Source organism: Trachymyrmex cornetzi, unplaced genomic scaffold (genome assembly GCF_001594075.2).
Source record: "Trachymyrmex cornetzi isolate Tcor2-1 unplaced genomic scaffold, Tcor1.1 scaffold579, whole genome shotgun sequence".
NCBI lineage: Eukaryota > Metazoa > Arthropoda > Insecta > Hymenoptera > Formicidae > Trachymyrmex > Trachymyrmex cornetzi.
The window spans coordinates 714,587-729,442 of record NW_017299892.1 but is presented as its reverse complement, the minus strand read 5'-3'; the positions used below and the strand labels follow the sequence as shown (position 1 = coordinate 729,442).

The following is a 14,856-nucleotide window of genomic DNA, read 5'->3' as shown; positions in this document are numbered from 1 at the left end:
ATATATATATATATATTTAAATTTTAGTAACAGAACACGTTAAATTGAATCAAACGACTATTATAAATTTTGAACGACTCTGAAATTATGAGGTTATATCTTTTTGGCCATGTTAATGCTCGAACATTTTGTACACAAGTTAAAAGGGATTATTTGCGATCGCACCGTAAGTGTTATGCCCGGTTTTATGCATACAAGCAAATTTTAATTGTGTAAAGGACATTGTGTCGCACTCTCGGAAATCTTTTTGGACAGGACATCTGCCGCTCAATGACGTCATGATATACACATACATGCACACAACAACACACATAAAGGCCTTTAATCCGGAATGGCGTGTGACAATATTAAAATATCGATTAGCTAACGTATGCGACGTATGCACTTTGTCGTCGATACAAGGGCTGTACTTAAAAGGGACAACACACAACGGATCATGTCCACGTGGATAGTTTGCGGGTGATTTTAATCATTTTACTGGACCCATTAATTAAATAACCAGCTGAGATAAATATTATATCGCAGTAACGAGAAGTGTTCAACATATACCAAAAAGAATTCGTAGTAAACAAAGGAATTAAATAATATAAAAAAATAGCAGGATATATGATGTGTGATCTTTGTTACATTAAACGTCAAATACACTTCAAAGAAATTCAGACAATTTCAATTATTTTAAAAATACGGATAAATTAAAATTATCTAATTTTTTCGTAATTTAGATATGTATAGAATAAAATTCAATCATTCCAATAAAATTTAATCAATTATCAATCAACACATATTGCATTACTAAAATATAAAAGATTGTATTATTGTCAATAATATATATCCATTCAATATCATGTAACCGTAGCTTGCAGACTTTTTCCAGTGAATTTTTATTTACAACCTGTTCAACCCACCGCAGAATGTCGCGCGACAAAGAACCAAAGCTGTTAAAATCGTGAATATGTCGACCGGTACGATTCCAGCCTCTAAACGAATATTCGAATGGTCGCGTAACATACTCCTTGTGGTCACTACCATTTCGCGATAGGATTGGTCAGACTGCGCTTCACGAGCCTTTATGTCCTCCGTTACTCAGTTTGTCCGTCCAAACCGCAAACCTTGCGAATGGACCACTCGCTATTAACCCTTTCAGAGAGGGCCGAGTCTCAATTTATTAAAAGAGTTTATTATTCGAGTTTTTCATGACTTAACACGAGAAGAACATCATGTCCCTAAAGCGAGACAATAACAACAGAGAATATATAAAATTGAATTTTTATGCGTATCATAAATAAAATTAAATGTATTTATATTTATAGAGCATGTTTGATCTAGAAAAATTGAGAGTAATACAAACTTGAGAACGTTGAAGCGAAATCTAGGACTATCTATCTTTTTCATCGGGATATCTGAGAGATCTGCCTTTGCAGATACGATTTTTCTGTAGTACAGTATACCACCGAGAGAAAGAGGAAAACGCGGATGACGGACTCGTTTTACGGCACAAGGATGTAAGGAAAAAAAAAAATTAATCAAAAAGCCACTCGACCTGGTAATTTAAACGCGTCGTAGCATGCTGAAGTCGTGTATATTGAACTTTTGAGCTTTGTAAGCTTTGATGACGTTCTTTCTCTCTTTCTCTCTCTCTCTCTCACTCTCGCGAGCTTTCTTTTACACGAGGTGCGCGAGGTAAGAGCAAAGGAAGCGAGAAAAGCAGCTATTGGTAGAGAAGAAAGAAGGTAAAGTATGAACTGGGGTAGTCGAAACGGAAGTAAACTTCTCAAAGGACCTGTCATATTAATGATATACGTTGATTTTCATATTAGCGCGCACTCATATGTCGTTCTTTTCATCATCTCGTCGACAAAAAATATTATTCGTAAAATACGTGTGATTAAATTTTACATTATATATAAAGTATTTGAATATTATCAAAATAAAACAAAAAATGAAATAGCGAAAAGGCATAAAATAAAATACAAGCAGGCTGATTCCGGTGATCCGCGTGATACATAGCCGAAAAAGTTTCTGACGCCAGTTTTTAGACATATCGCCCGCACGCCGTTCTTGTCGACTTCCTTCCGCGAGAACGGAGGAAACGGAAGGATGAAGGACGAGAAAGTTGCAGGATCCCGAAACCCCGAGCGACAGCCAATTCGCAAGCAATTCTCCGCTCACCTCGGGCGGTCCGGAGAGCCGTCGACTTTACTAGGAAGGAAAGGATGGCGGGAGAAACGCGGGAGGGTCGGAAAGGAGCCATAAAGCTGCCAGAGAAAAACCTCACCCACGGACGAGAATTAATATTCTCAGACAAACGTGACAGATAGATCAAATCTGCATCTCACCGGGAGCGCTGGTTGGTGTCAATTTCGACGGATTATCGCTCCTTTTTCGTCTTCTTTTTCCGTCTTCCTCCTATACCCTTCAACTTTCCTCCCGACGTATATCGTCCGCGGGTGAAGTTCTCTAACGCCATTTTCTTGCGCTATACTCGCTCTGCTTGTTCTCCATTTTCGCACATAACTGAATTTTTCCCGAAATCACGAATTTTTTTAAATGTATATCTTTTTTTAACTCAGTTACATGAAAATGAAGAAAAATATATTTCTAGAAAGTATGTTTTACTTTAGAAAAAAATATCGAATCGTATTACCGTCATTTTTTGTATGTCTCATAGTCGAAAAAAAAAAATAAAAATCAAAATCAGAATTATTGAAAGGGGATTATACTGGCTCGAGAGTATCGAGGGTCCTGGCATATCCTGTCAATGTCACCCCACGTGCGTGTATCTGATACCTATGCATTGCTTTACCTGTTCGTACGTAACGCTCGAGACTTGATCGTCTAACATACACCGGCACATCGCACGTTCGCCCATATGGGCACACTTTCGCGTGGACGGCTCGTGCGGACCACGTGGCCGAACAATAGGACGATTCTAATTGGGCTTTTCGACGCGGTTGTCCGGTAGCAAAAAATCCGACAAAAAAGGCGACAAAAGGGGCTTAACCGGCGGACGAGCGGCGGGATGAGCACGAGCGAAGAGTATTCTTATGATCGTGGACCAGTTCGAAAAGGGTTAACTCTCTATCTCGCTGCTGGAACGTGTAACTGGCAAAAGGGGGTTTGGGGTGAGTGCCACAGAGCGTGATGAAACTTTAAAGAGACACCGGTGTACGACCGCCGACGTGCTGATCCTCGGGAGATACAATTCGTCCGCGAATTTCAGTCGCCCTCGTTTCTCGAAGCGATACAAATTTATATCTATTTTTCCATCTTTTTTTAGACTCGGGTTCTTCATTGCAAATGTAAGCGCAGTGAACTATTTAAATAATATTTATGAGATCAATTTTGTGTAATTCGAGAGATAAATTCACATGTACGGATATAACAATTTATGATACTTAAGATATTGAATTATAGATATGGATGTACGATTATAAATTCATAATTTTGCAAAGATATGATTTTTATTCATTTAAGAAAATGGATTTATTTTGCTAATATTTTCAAACTGTTGACATTTTTGAGATATTCGCAACGAAACTTTTTTCTCGGATACTATCGTAAAAATAATTTAACTGCGAAGATAAAAAACTAGTTCTGGCTGTCATCGGAGGACGAAAACTAATTCCGTTTTATAAACTCATTACGTTAATTTGCACAATTAAATATTGTATAAGAATTTCGAAGAAGGAATATTTTATTCATCGAGAATATAAACGTAAATATAAGGCCACGTAGATTCTTTAAATTGAAATAAAAAGTTCAATTTTGAAATCATTATGTTGTTTATAACTTAAAAGCAAATTAAAATGCCTTTAAGTGCGCAAAATTTATAATAATATATATATATATTTCTTGATTTGAATATAATAAATAATATAATAGATATTATCATAATATAAAATAAAACAATTTATTAATTATTATATAAATCCTTATTGCAAAATTAATATATTAATAATATTGTTTTATGCGTTAAAAGATAAAAATACTTATATCTGATATATTTATAAAAAGAGAGAAGATGGAATTATAACAATATATTAATTTAAAAAATTATATATAATTTTTAGATTTATTTTAAATAATATAATAATTTTATTTGAATAAAATATAATTCTCTTTCGAAACTTTTCTTTCTTTTTTTTTTTATAGTAATACAATCATTGTGCAAACATGTATAATTCAAATTTACAATTTAAAAAATTAAAACAATTTTTCAATTTTGTTTCGATGTTACGTAAAAAAAACACGAAGAAGATAACTTTCGTATCCAGGATGTCGCGTCGTCGAATAAGAACGCTCGCGCGTTAAACCCTTCGACATACGACAATGTACTGCCTGACAAAAGGGGGTCAGAGGAGCGTGGGGGGAAAGGAGGCATGAGGGGCAGGTTCACCCCAATCCCTGAGCGGGCGGTTTAAATTCAAAAATCGAATTCACTGATCCATTGTTCGTGTCCGTTCGGCCAGGTTCGACATCACATGGCATCCCCCTATAACTGTACTTTAAAACACCCTCTTCCACCCTTTTCGAGCAAACCAACAATTCGCCAAACCAGAAAGATTCCGAAATATAGTTTCCTCACGCGATAGTTTCCTCGATGCACACCTACTACGATATAGGAAACCCCTGAGACATATTTTCTCGTTCAGACCGTTGCCAAATTCAGAATCTATGATACAAAAGCCGATCGCGAAATTGGGAATCGGAATTTTGAATTATTTCATAAGAGTTATTATTTTATGATTGAATCTCACGTTGCATATTTCATTCCACAACACAATGCAAATTTATTGATTGGTTCTAACCAATCAATAAACGCTACAACATTTATTTGTTACTTGAAATGAAGTACGTGATAAAATAATTTAGAGAAAGAGAAGCGCAGAAATTTACCAGAATTGACTGTGTTCGTGTCAGCATCCACGGACTCGGTTTTCTGCTTCTTCGGAAGATCCTCTTTGTCCTCATCCGGTGCTTCCGTCCGTCTTTTTGGCGTCGAGCTGGCGCTTGCCTTCAAGTCGATCGGACTTCCGGTATCCGGTCCCGGACCCTGAGGCGTTGGCGGACTCTCCAGTCGTCCGCTCCTCTTGTTGATGGGCGCAGAGATGCTGGGTACCGAGTTCAACTTCGAGTCCGGATCGGTGGTCTTCAAGGTGAGAGCGTCCTCCGGGTCGGAGTCCTCCGGCGCGGCCGTCGCCGGTGGACTGTGGCAACCCTGGAGGGTGCTCCGACAATGATTGACCTTGTGCTCGATGAACCGGACAATCTCTCCGAGGGGGTAGGACGCCCTGCAGCCCCCGCATTGGACGGTGTCTGGGGACGTAGTACTTTGCGAGGTTTCCGCTGTAACAGAGAGAGAGATACATCTCGTTTAGATGGAATTTTTATTAAATAGTTGGCGAGTTAGTACGATTATAATACTCTTTAAATTCTTTGGAATTTCATTCTAAAGAATAAAAATTGAATCAATTTTGAAAAAAAAAGTAAGATTTCACTCTTTAGAGTGAGATTTACTCTAAAAGTTTTAGGGAGAAAGAGAGATATACATCGTTTCGGGTTTGCTACACTTATTTCTTATTTATAATTATATAATTTTTAAATATTTGATTATATATATTATTTTTGTGATAGTAATGTGAACATTAATTGTTCTTGAATTATTAATTGGTAGCGATATCATAAAAATATTAAGCGATTATCGAGATTTATTGTCATCATTGATTTTTGAAAATAGAACTTTATTCATGCTTTCTGTTTATACTTTAGAAAGAATATAATAATATTTCTATCATTGTTGTTTATTGGAGAAATAATTTTCTCTATATTAGTAATATAAAATTACGTTATTCAAATGATAAATCATAAATGATAAAATTTGATGGCACATAATATTCAATTCTATTGTATAATAAACAACACATTAATGCTATCGTATTGCAAAAAAAGGAAACCTAATTATCGTTTCTCGACTCCGACTATGAATAGTGAAAGCAGTATCGGGTTATTACTATCGATATGTACATGTTATAGATGCCATTATATAACCAAGTGTAGACATATGTCTTGCGCATTATTCACAGCGAGGCATTAATCATTACGATTTACGATACCTATTAACTGACTGCAGCCATAATCCCGTGATGAGATATCAAAACGAACGATTCGATGAGCATTTCGTTTCGCCGGGAGCCGTAAAATTTGTATGTGTGTGTGTGATAGCGATTAATTGAATTAAGGAAATCAAAACTAGACGTCATGTTTATTTTAATGAAATTGAATAACGAGTTTGAAAACGTTTTCTATGACACGTGTTGCTTTTCATAGAAAATAGTGAAAATATCAATACACAGAAAAAGAACGAACAAAGAAGAATTTTTTACTCAAGTATATAAAAATTTAATTAGATCGCGAGATCTGAAAAAAATTTTGTTGTATCATCATAATTATGTAGGATACTCAAATTATTTGCTAGAATATTAAAATTTTTTGCAGCATTGTCATAAACGCTTAAACGTTCTACATAATTATTTTGACGGTCCAACAAAATTATTTTTAAATTTGATTTAGCAGCCAGCTAAATTTTTAGATACTTGAGAAGAATCATTCTTTCCATATACCATATATACTGCATATGCATAAGAAAATAAAGGGATTCTTTTCTCTCCCTCTCGATTCCGAAATTAAAATTTCTTTTTTTTATTTTCATGATTCAATCTTAGCCATTTCCTTTTAACGATAAATAGACCACAGACGGTATTCGCCTAATCTGGACGAGCGAACTTTCCTCGTAACAAACAGGACTAATTTCCTCTTACGTAACCGTTATAATTCACCGTCGTCCAAGGGGCAAAGGGCCCGAGGTCAGCCGCAGACGTAACAATTCACTTTTGAGTGTCCTTCAAGAGAAACTACACCAGAACTCCTCGCGACGTCTTATGTCCTTTCTCTCATATGTTTCGCGCATTAACATAGAGATTGGCAAGAGTTTCATGCATCGATCTTTCCCTCGTCGAGTTGAGTGTCCGTATCTATCCGAATGGGGCCACACCAAGCTCGCGATGATACAAGAAAAACCCTCCACCGTCTTGGCAGTCGTTTTCTCTGCCTCCCCCCCCCTCCTCTCCCTTCGTTCCTGTCTCGCCTTTCGTTTCTCCCTTTGTCTCCGTTTTTGTTACGTATCTTCGTCTCACTTTCGTCGTGGCGCTTCTCGAGGGATCTTCGCTCTTCTCTTTCGTTCGCTTCTTTATTTTTTGCAGCCTGTACACCACCCCTGTTTGTTTACCCCTAACTACTGCTGTCTCCTTCTTCGTTTCTCGCTTTTCGTCGGTGCGCGACGGCGTTCGATTCTTTCTGGGCGGAGCTCGCTTGACCAATGGCCAGGGCGCAAACTCGAGCATGCTTCAACCCTTTAGGCTGTGAATTACATATCCCGATCGAACTTGAATCATAGTCAGTTTTCAGTCAATTACAGCTATTTCACATATCTTTAATTATTCTCTACTTATTTTACAGTTGTTTTTTTTTTAAATAAAATATTTAGGTAATTTATTGAACTTATATCGAGATAAAAATTTGTATAGTAGCATAAATTTTTAATTATATCTGACAAATGTGAGTATAAGTCCGCAAGAGATTTTTGGCATCCTGTTTTGCGTGCATGCATTGCCAAATATAGAGAATTTATTGAACACAAAGATTACCCGATCTATTGTATATTTATAAATTCTCTCAGCATTTTCAAAAATAGATAACTTCCTAATGGCATCGTAAAATTACCACAGCTCAAACGATGAATATATCTCGGCAATATTCCATAACAATTCGTCGATATCGCGTTTCGATGTACTTACTTTACAACAAGCCAAGAACGAGGCTATAAAAATATTTGTCCGTAGGTCTAAACTATCGAGAGATTCCGATAAGAATCAATTTTTTTGGCCCTTTACCATTCAGAATCGCTCCGTACGAGCAGTGAAACTTTTTTTCGCGGCTGCTATCTGCAGCTTCTCGTTTTTCACCGGAAGAATGACGGTAGCAGGAAGCGAGATAAGTTCGCAAAGTCTCGGTGTCTCGAGACTCGTGTTCGAACGAGACAATTGCGCCTCGGTGACGTCCCGCATTCTTCGTAGGAACGCGAGATTTTAATCGCGTTTGTCCGAGATCGTCGTTGACAATCGAACGCGAAAGAAAGAAGGGAGCGAAATAACGATGGTAAAAATCCGATAAAATTTTCGATAAAAACCCCGGAGGTAAGGCGAGGCGACGTCTGGCTTGTGGTCCTGTTGCCAGTGAAAAAAAGGAAATCGGTCGAGTTGGATACGACGACTGAGGAGAGGTTTAGCGAGAGCGAATGGAAGGAACGGTGAGTCGCCTGAATGGACGGGCTCTCTCGGATCCGTTATTCGCCTACGATTCAAAAGCGCTCGGTTAGAAACAAGAGACGCGCGACCGGTCGTTAGCGACAATGGGCTTTTGTTTTTTCGGGGGCAGATGTTGGACCAAAACTGTCGGCAGCGTAGAGAACCCTCCGCAACCCCTGCGCGAGAACCGGCAGCCTCACGAGCTTAAGGTGAGCGAAGGAGGAAGAGAACGGAGCAGAGACACGTGTCTCTTCGCCACTTCATAAATCACCCGCCTATTTATCCGCGTACGTCTTCTGCCACCGTTTAATGTCGTTTTTTTTTACGCGATGTATGATCCGCAATGCGTTTCGTTATATTGCATTTTTATTAGAATCTGCATAAAAACAAATTTACTGAATACTTGATACATATTTCTCCGAATAGTTCTGAGTAAACATTTACTTACAATAAATGAATATTTGCTCAATAAAAAATGATAGTTAAATCAAATTAAAGGCTTTTGTATCAAATAAATATGTTTACATTTAGTAAATATTTACTTAAAACAACTCAAATATTTACTAATGATAAATCACAAATTAACGAAAAAACTAATAATTTTTACAGACTCTTTTAATTAAAACAATTAATAAAATCATGAAATATGTGATACAGGCAATAGGCTAGGGTGAAAGATTGCTGATGAAGGCTCAAATCATGAGTGGGGAAACGTTCAAAGTTAAGGTTTACATTTTTAGTATTAAGAAAAATTGCGCTAATTGATAACCAGCGTCGACTCCTATTGCCTGTATTACATATTTCATGCTTTTATTAAATATATACTAAAATTTTTTAGTTTTTTTTTCAGTGTAAACGGTACTTCTCTTTCTTTAAAAATTGTTCTAAAATAATAATGTATATTTTGATAACTGCATTAAATACATATAATAATAAGAATACATATGTGTGTGTATTAATAATGAACAAGCTTATAAAAAAATTGTAACTTTTTCACATTGAAATTTTTTATTAGATATAAAAAATAAACAATCAAGGAAAAATTTGATATTAAGAAGATCCTAGATAATTTGTAGTTCATTAATTTAGAAACATTTCAAAAAATATATTTTCAAATAATTATTTCACAACAAAGCAACAAAATGCTCATTAATACAATAAAACATTTCATGTGGAAAATAAGAAACAGATTATCAGTTATCATTATCAGTATACGAAAATATTAGATTGCGTACAACATTCACGGTGCAGAACACATTTCTGATTTTGATGAGGACAATTACTTGTCGCATAAAAATAAACGCGGTTGCATCTGAACGAATCACGTATACGGGAAAGAGGGGAGAGAGGATGTGAATTGCCGGGAAGGAAGATAACGTAAAAATATAATATTGCCCGGCGAATCTAAGTTGGATTGCTTACAAATTGGCCTATACATCTGTAATGTTGCGATCACCAAGCCCGGTGGCCCCTATTGTGGGCGTCCTTGTAATTTCCATCCACGAGTGGAAGGACGCGTACCGGAATCTCTGCGGGAAATGTTCCGAGGTTATTAGTTTTTCACATTAATTTTCCTTCTTATGTCCTTAGCAAGAGATACGCCAGACCGGTCGGAGAGTCGATTCTTCGCGATAGTTCATGTAAGAAGCTATCAATCGTTTTTCTTTAACATCCAAATCAGACAAATCCCGATTCTTGATCGAAAATCAATCTAATTCGGATTTTATGATTTACAATGCCGATTAATGATGTAATCCTTTCGAGATGGATTTAATTTATGATCTTATAAATGTTATGGCTATGATGTATATAATATTATTATACAGGGTATTTTCAAATTCGCACCCGCGCAGTACAAGACGTCATACTTTACGCTAAAAGAAATAATTTTTTTCTTTTGCAAAATTGCGTCTGACAAGTAGTTTTTGCAGGAGAGCAGGTTGAAGTTGTACAAGTAAACGCAAAAATTATTTGTCGAGTGTAATTTTACTACAGGAAAAAGTTGTTCGTTTTAGCACAAAAAACAACTTTTTCCTTTAGCAAAATTGTGTCCAATAAATAGTTTTTGCAGGAGAACAGGTTGAAGTCAACAAATAACTGCAAAAATTATTTATCGGACGCAATTTCGTTAAACGAAAAAGTTGTTTGTTACAGCATAAAGTATCGCGTCTTGTACTTTGCAGGCGTGAATTCGAAAACACCCTGTATATTAATTTTTAAAAACGCAGTTATGAAAAAAAAGTTATTTATTTTTTATTGAGAGTTGAAAGTTGTTGAATCTAAATTTATTTCTTAATTTGTTCTTGCTATAAAAGCTATAAACATAGGTCATTTGCCGTAACGTCGAATCGTAGCCCAACATCTAATTGTCTCTAATTTCCCGACAAGACTTTAATTCCTTGCATTATGTTTGACCATCGATGGGAACGACGTTCGCTACAATTCGACGTTTTTCCACGAAATTTTCGTTAGATTCACGCGAGTGCACATCGCCTGCAGTGAGAGAAACGGGCGAAGATATCCCGAGGCGGTATCCTTGTTAGGACATCCGTCCTGTCAAAACGTCCAGAGGACACATCGGAGCAATTGAATTACGATCATCCCCAGGGCGAGTTCCGACCGTAACCAATAATTCCATTATCCATTAGTATTGGGTCGCGGCAATTTCCTTCGCCGACCGAGGAGGTATCGGACGCCCACCATCGTTGCCGTCGCGACGCCGACGCGACGCGTACGTGGCAGCCGATCTCCCGGCGAAATACAGAAACCGATCGGGAAAACGGATAGATTCCCGGCACACGTCTGTATCGACGCGCCCGAGATGGACAGATCCGTGACGCGATCGCAAATATCGTCTTATCCATAATAGAACGTCGTCGCGACATTTATCGGCGCCTGAAACGTCATACTTTCAGCTATCTAAAAATGATTTCTTCTATCGTAATTTACTATAATCCGATATACGGTGGTACATTTGCTTTTTTTCTCATTTAGACTTGAAGTCTCTTTCATATTCGTATATATAAAAAGCATAAAATACTTTATAGTGATATAACAAATCCAACATTGAGAGAACAACGCATTAAATTTTAATAAATATTTATTTGAATAGTGCCAACTAAATATTTACAGTAAATGAATATTTACTCAATAAAAAAATGATTGTTAAATTAAATTAATGGTTCTTATATCAAATAAACATATGGTATAAAATTCAGAAAATATTTAGTTGATGCTATTCAAACAAATGATTTACTAAAGTTTAGAATATTTTTTTGTCAGTGAAGATATATTCCAAATCCAAGGAAGAAATTGAGATCTTTAAACATCTCTTCATCATGCTCGATGAGTCGTGACAACATTTGGATGGAATTCTCCAAAATTCCCCCAAATTATATATCGTCGGTACCTCAGTAGCAAGATCATATATTCACGTAATTTCTTGCAACGCTTCATCGCAGGTTAAGTTATCTGGTTATCACCGCTGTATTAATGTCTTGCGCAAATCGCCTGATAAGAGATAACATCGCTTGCGTAGAAACCGCCGACTTTGTTCATATCGGCCATAATTACCTTTGTGCGCCATTGCTCGTCGTCCTGCGCCAGTTATTACGTTATAACGCGTATCCGAATATTCCTGTCGGGGCCAAATTCACTGTTAGGAATCAATCGTGAGGATTGAACGCGACGCGAAATCGCCGTTCTAGCGGGGACCCTTCGTCCTCGCGAGCGACGCTTTCGTTTAATCTTCGGGGAACGCGGATCGATTCTCATTGCCGTATACGAGATCTCATTTCGTCCATGTTCGGATGCTGACTGGAGCATCGGGATGTGTACAGGGCCGGCCAAGGGCCCCGACAGGATATCAGAAGAATAGAAAGGACCTACCGGCATGCGCACCAATGGAGGGGGCAATTTTTATACGAACCCCCACTTTATATTCCGTTGTCCTCTCTTTCGCGTACTCTTTCCTTCTCTCTTCCTTATATCTCTCTACCCTTTCTATTTCTCTCCGAAAACACCCTTCGTCGTCGAGTTTTTCTCGCGGGGTCGAAGAGTTTTTCGAGTTAACCCCGACATGTTTCACCACCGTACGTTTCGTTCTATTCCGTACAAAAGATTCAAAATGGCGCTTAGTGCGTAGATCGTTTTTTCTTCTCTTACAGGGCCTTTCCACTCTGTCGCATCTCATGTGTGTGTACACGTCGTGAAAAAACAAGACCAACCAGAAAAACGAACTCCGTTTGTGAGCGAACTAGGTTTAAGACAGACCAATGGTAAGATCTAAAGGTCCATCGACCTCGCTCTGACAATTGGATCGATTTTTTTATTTCGCCGTAGGTTTCCTCGAATTTCTTTGGCTACCTTTTTTGATCTAAGGGCTCCCCCCTGTATCTTCGATATCACAAACGGTACCTCTAACGGGTTTTCTCTTTTCAAGTGAAATAGAGGTTGAACGTTTTTTTAAGCTGTCATTGACCTCGCTTTGAATAGTGAGGGTGCGTCGAACTGGATGACCGCAGGTAATTTTCTAAAATTTTGAATTACATCTCACAAAATTTTTTATAGAATGTTGATCTCATTTATGCTTCGTTTTAAGAATAGTAATATTGAAATAGAGTAAATGAAAATAGTTCTTTTGTAGTGTCAGAATAGTATATAGAATATAATCTATAATTATGTCTTATAAGGATAACTGTAGAATATTAAATGAAACTAAGTTAATACATATGCTATTCTATTCTTGTTAATTCCATTCTTAAGGTTGGTATTAAAACTTCATGACTGCAAATAATTTAAGGTACATATTAGCAAATATAACTTAATCAATCTCATAAAAACGTCAAAGTATAAATTATTTTAATGTATATTTGCTACATACTTTCTTGATAATATGAATATGAATTATTTAGAATAATCATACAATTAATTTAATACTTAATGAGTTATAAAAGTATAAATAGGATTCGACAATAATGTCGCTACATATCGTGTTACGAAATTTTTCCATAATTCATCCCCGTAGGAAACTCTGCTTTTATGTTCAATAAATCGCACGATCCTACAGAACAGTACCCTCCTCAGAAAGTAGAGCGTATTGCCAAGTCGTACCAAAATATCAGCTCGATCTCAAGCCGAGCTACGAGAATGAGTGCCGAACAAACGGGTGAAATCAGTGACCACATTGGATATCAGAAAGGCCTCGGGGAGATCGGAGCCGCTAGAAAACTGCGTTCCACTGTTCCGCGCTCGGCGACCACACGGTTATGAGAAATATGAAATCTGGTTCTCACGGATTCTGAATGGGGTACAGGCGGTCTCTCTCGCGCATAGACGCTCGCCATCCCGCTCGCTCTCGCGATCCATCGCTCCACATGCGTATCGTGGGAGGATCTCGAGACCCGCGGGGTCGCCCTTTGTGAGCCCGCCAGCAGGACATTGTCCATTGAGAGAACGGGCAAACAGGTCCTAGAGAGAGAGTTGACCTGTCCCTCCCGTACCTTTTATTCGCGCTCCTTTCAAGAAAAACCCCTTTCCTCGATTTTTCGATCAAAATAAATCATACAGGCATACAGAGTTATGCGTCCGCGAACGTACAGCTGCATTGCTTCGTGACGTGCGGCTGCTTGGACATCACGCGGATTCCGTATTCGCGTCTACATCATCATCCCGTCGTGCCCCCGCCGTGTTTTCGAGAGTATTTCTCAGGCGTGCATGGCCATGCGTGGCCTTTAATGCAGCGCGCGATGCGTTTCACCTTTCGTGAGACTCAGCTTCGACGTTTCTCGCATCTTCGCGGACTCCTGGGAACTTCGTCGTCGCGTCTCCAATCGCCGCCGCAATCGTTTTCACAACTGCGCCGCGGCTTTACGGTAGACGTGGGAAGGCGACCGGCGATACGGAACGAAAAAATTCCACACGGTTTCAAAAATTTCGCAACATTTCATTTGACCGACTAATAATGATTAATTAAAAAATGATTAATTGAAAAATGAGAATATTACATGATTGTGTTATACATTTTTATATTTCAATCATGCGTAGGAAGTTGAGGATTATTTGAAATTTGATTATTATTAATGTTAATATAAATATAGATAAATCATAATGTTATACAAAATTTGCGCTGGTAGGAATATATCGTTAAAATTCTGATAGGATATTCTAACATGATACCCCATTCAACTAGGATCGCGGACATGTTTTTCATCCAATGATGATGAAACCACGCACCAATGGTTCGCTTCCATGTTGGCCCACAGTGACTAACAATGACGGAAAAACAAACGGCGGGCAACGAGAGCGTCAACGAGGATCGCCAATGAAAACGCGACGAAACGCAAAGCGCAAAGCCGCACCGTGGCTTTGTATTGTCCAGCACCGTGGTTTCACCCTTTTCCTCCCACATTCTCTCTCATCCGCTTTCTCTCTCACACTTGCCCGTTAATTAGAAAGTTCCGCGGTAAAGAGACGAAAGAGGGGGAGGGAGGGG

At 38.0% G+C, this 14,856-nt stretch overlaps 1 protein-coding gene across 1 annotated transcript in view; it reads right to left on the bottom strand.

Annotated features, from left to right (window-relative positions):
• Positions 1-14,856, bottom strand: part of Cph (BCL11 transcription factor chronophage) — a 34,022-nt gene that overhangs the window by 7,783 nt on the left and 11,383 nt on the right. Inside the window, exon 2 of the mRNA XM_018515495.1 lies at positions 4,897-5,346. Within this exon, the coding sequence (XP_018370997.1) occupies positions 4,897-5,346 (450 nt within the window). The remainder of the gene's footprint in view (positions 1-4,896; positions 5,347-14,856) is intronic.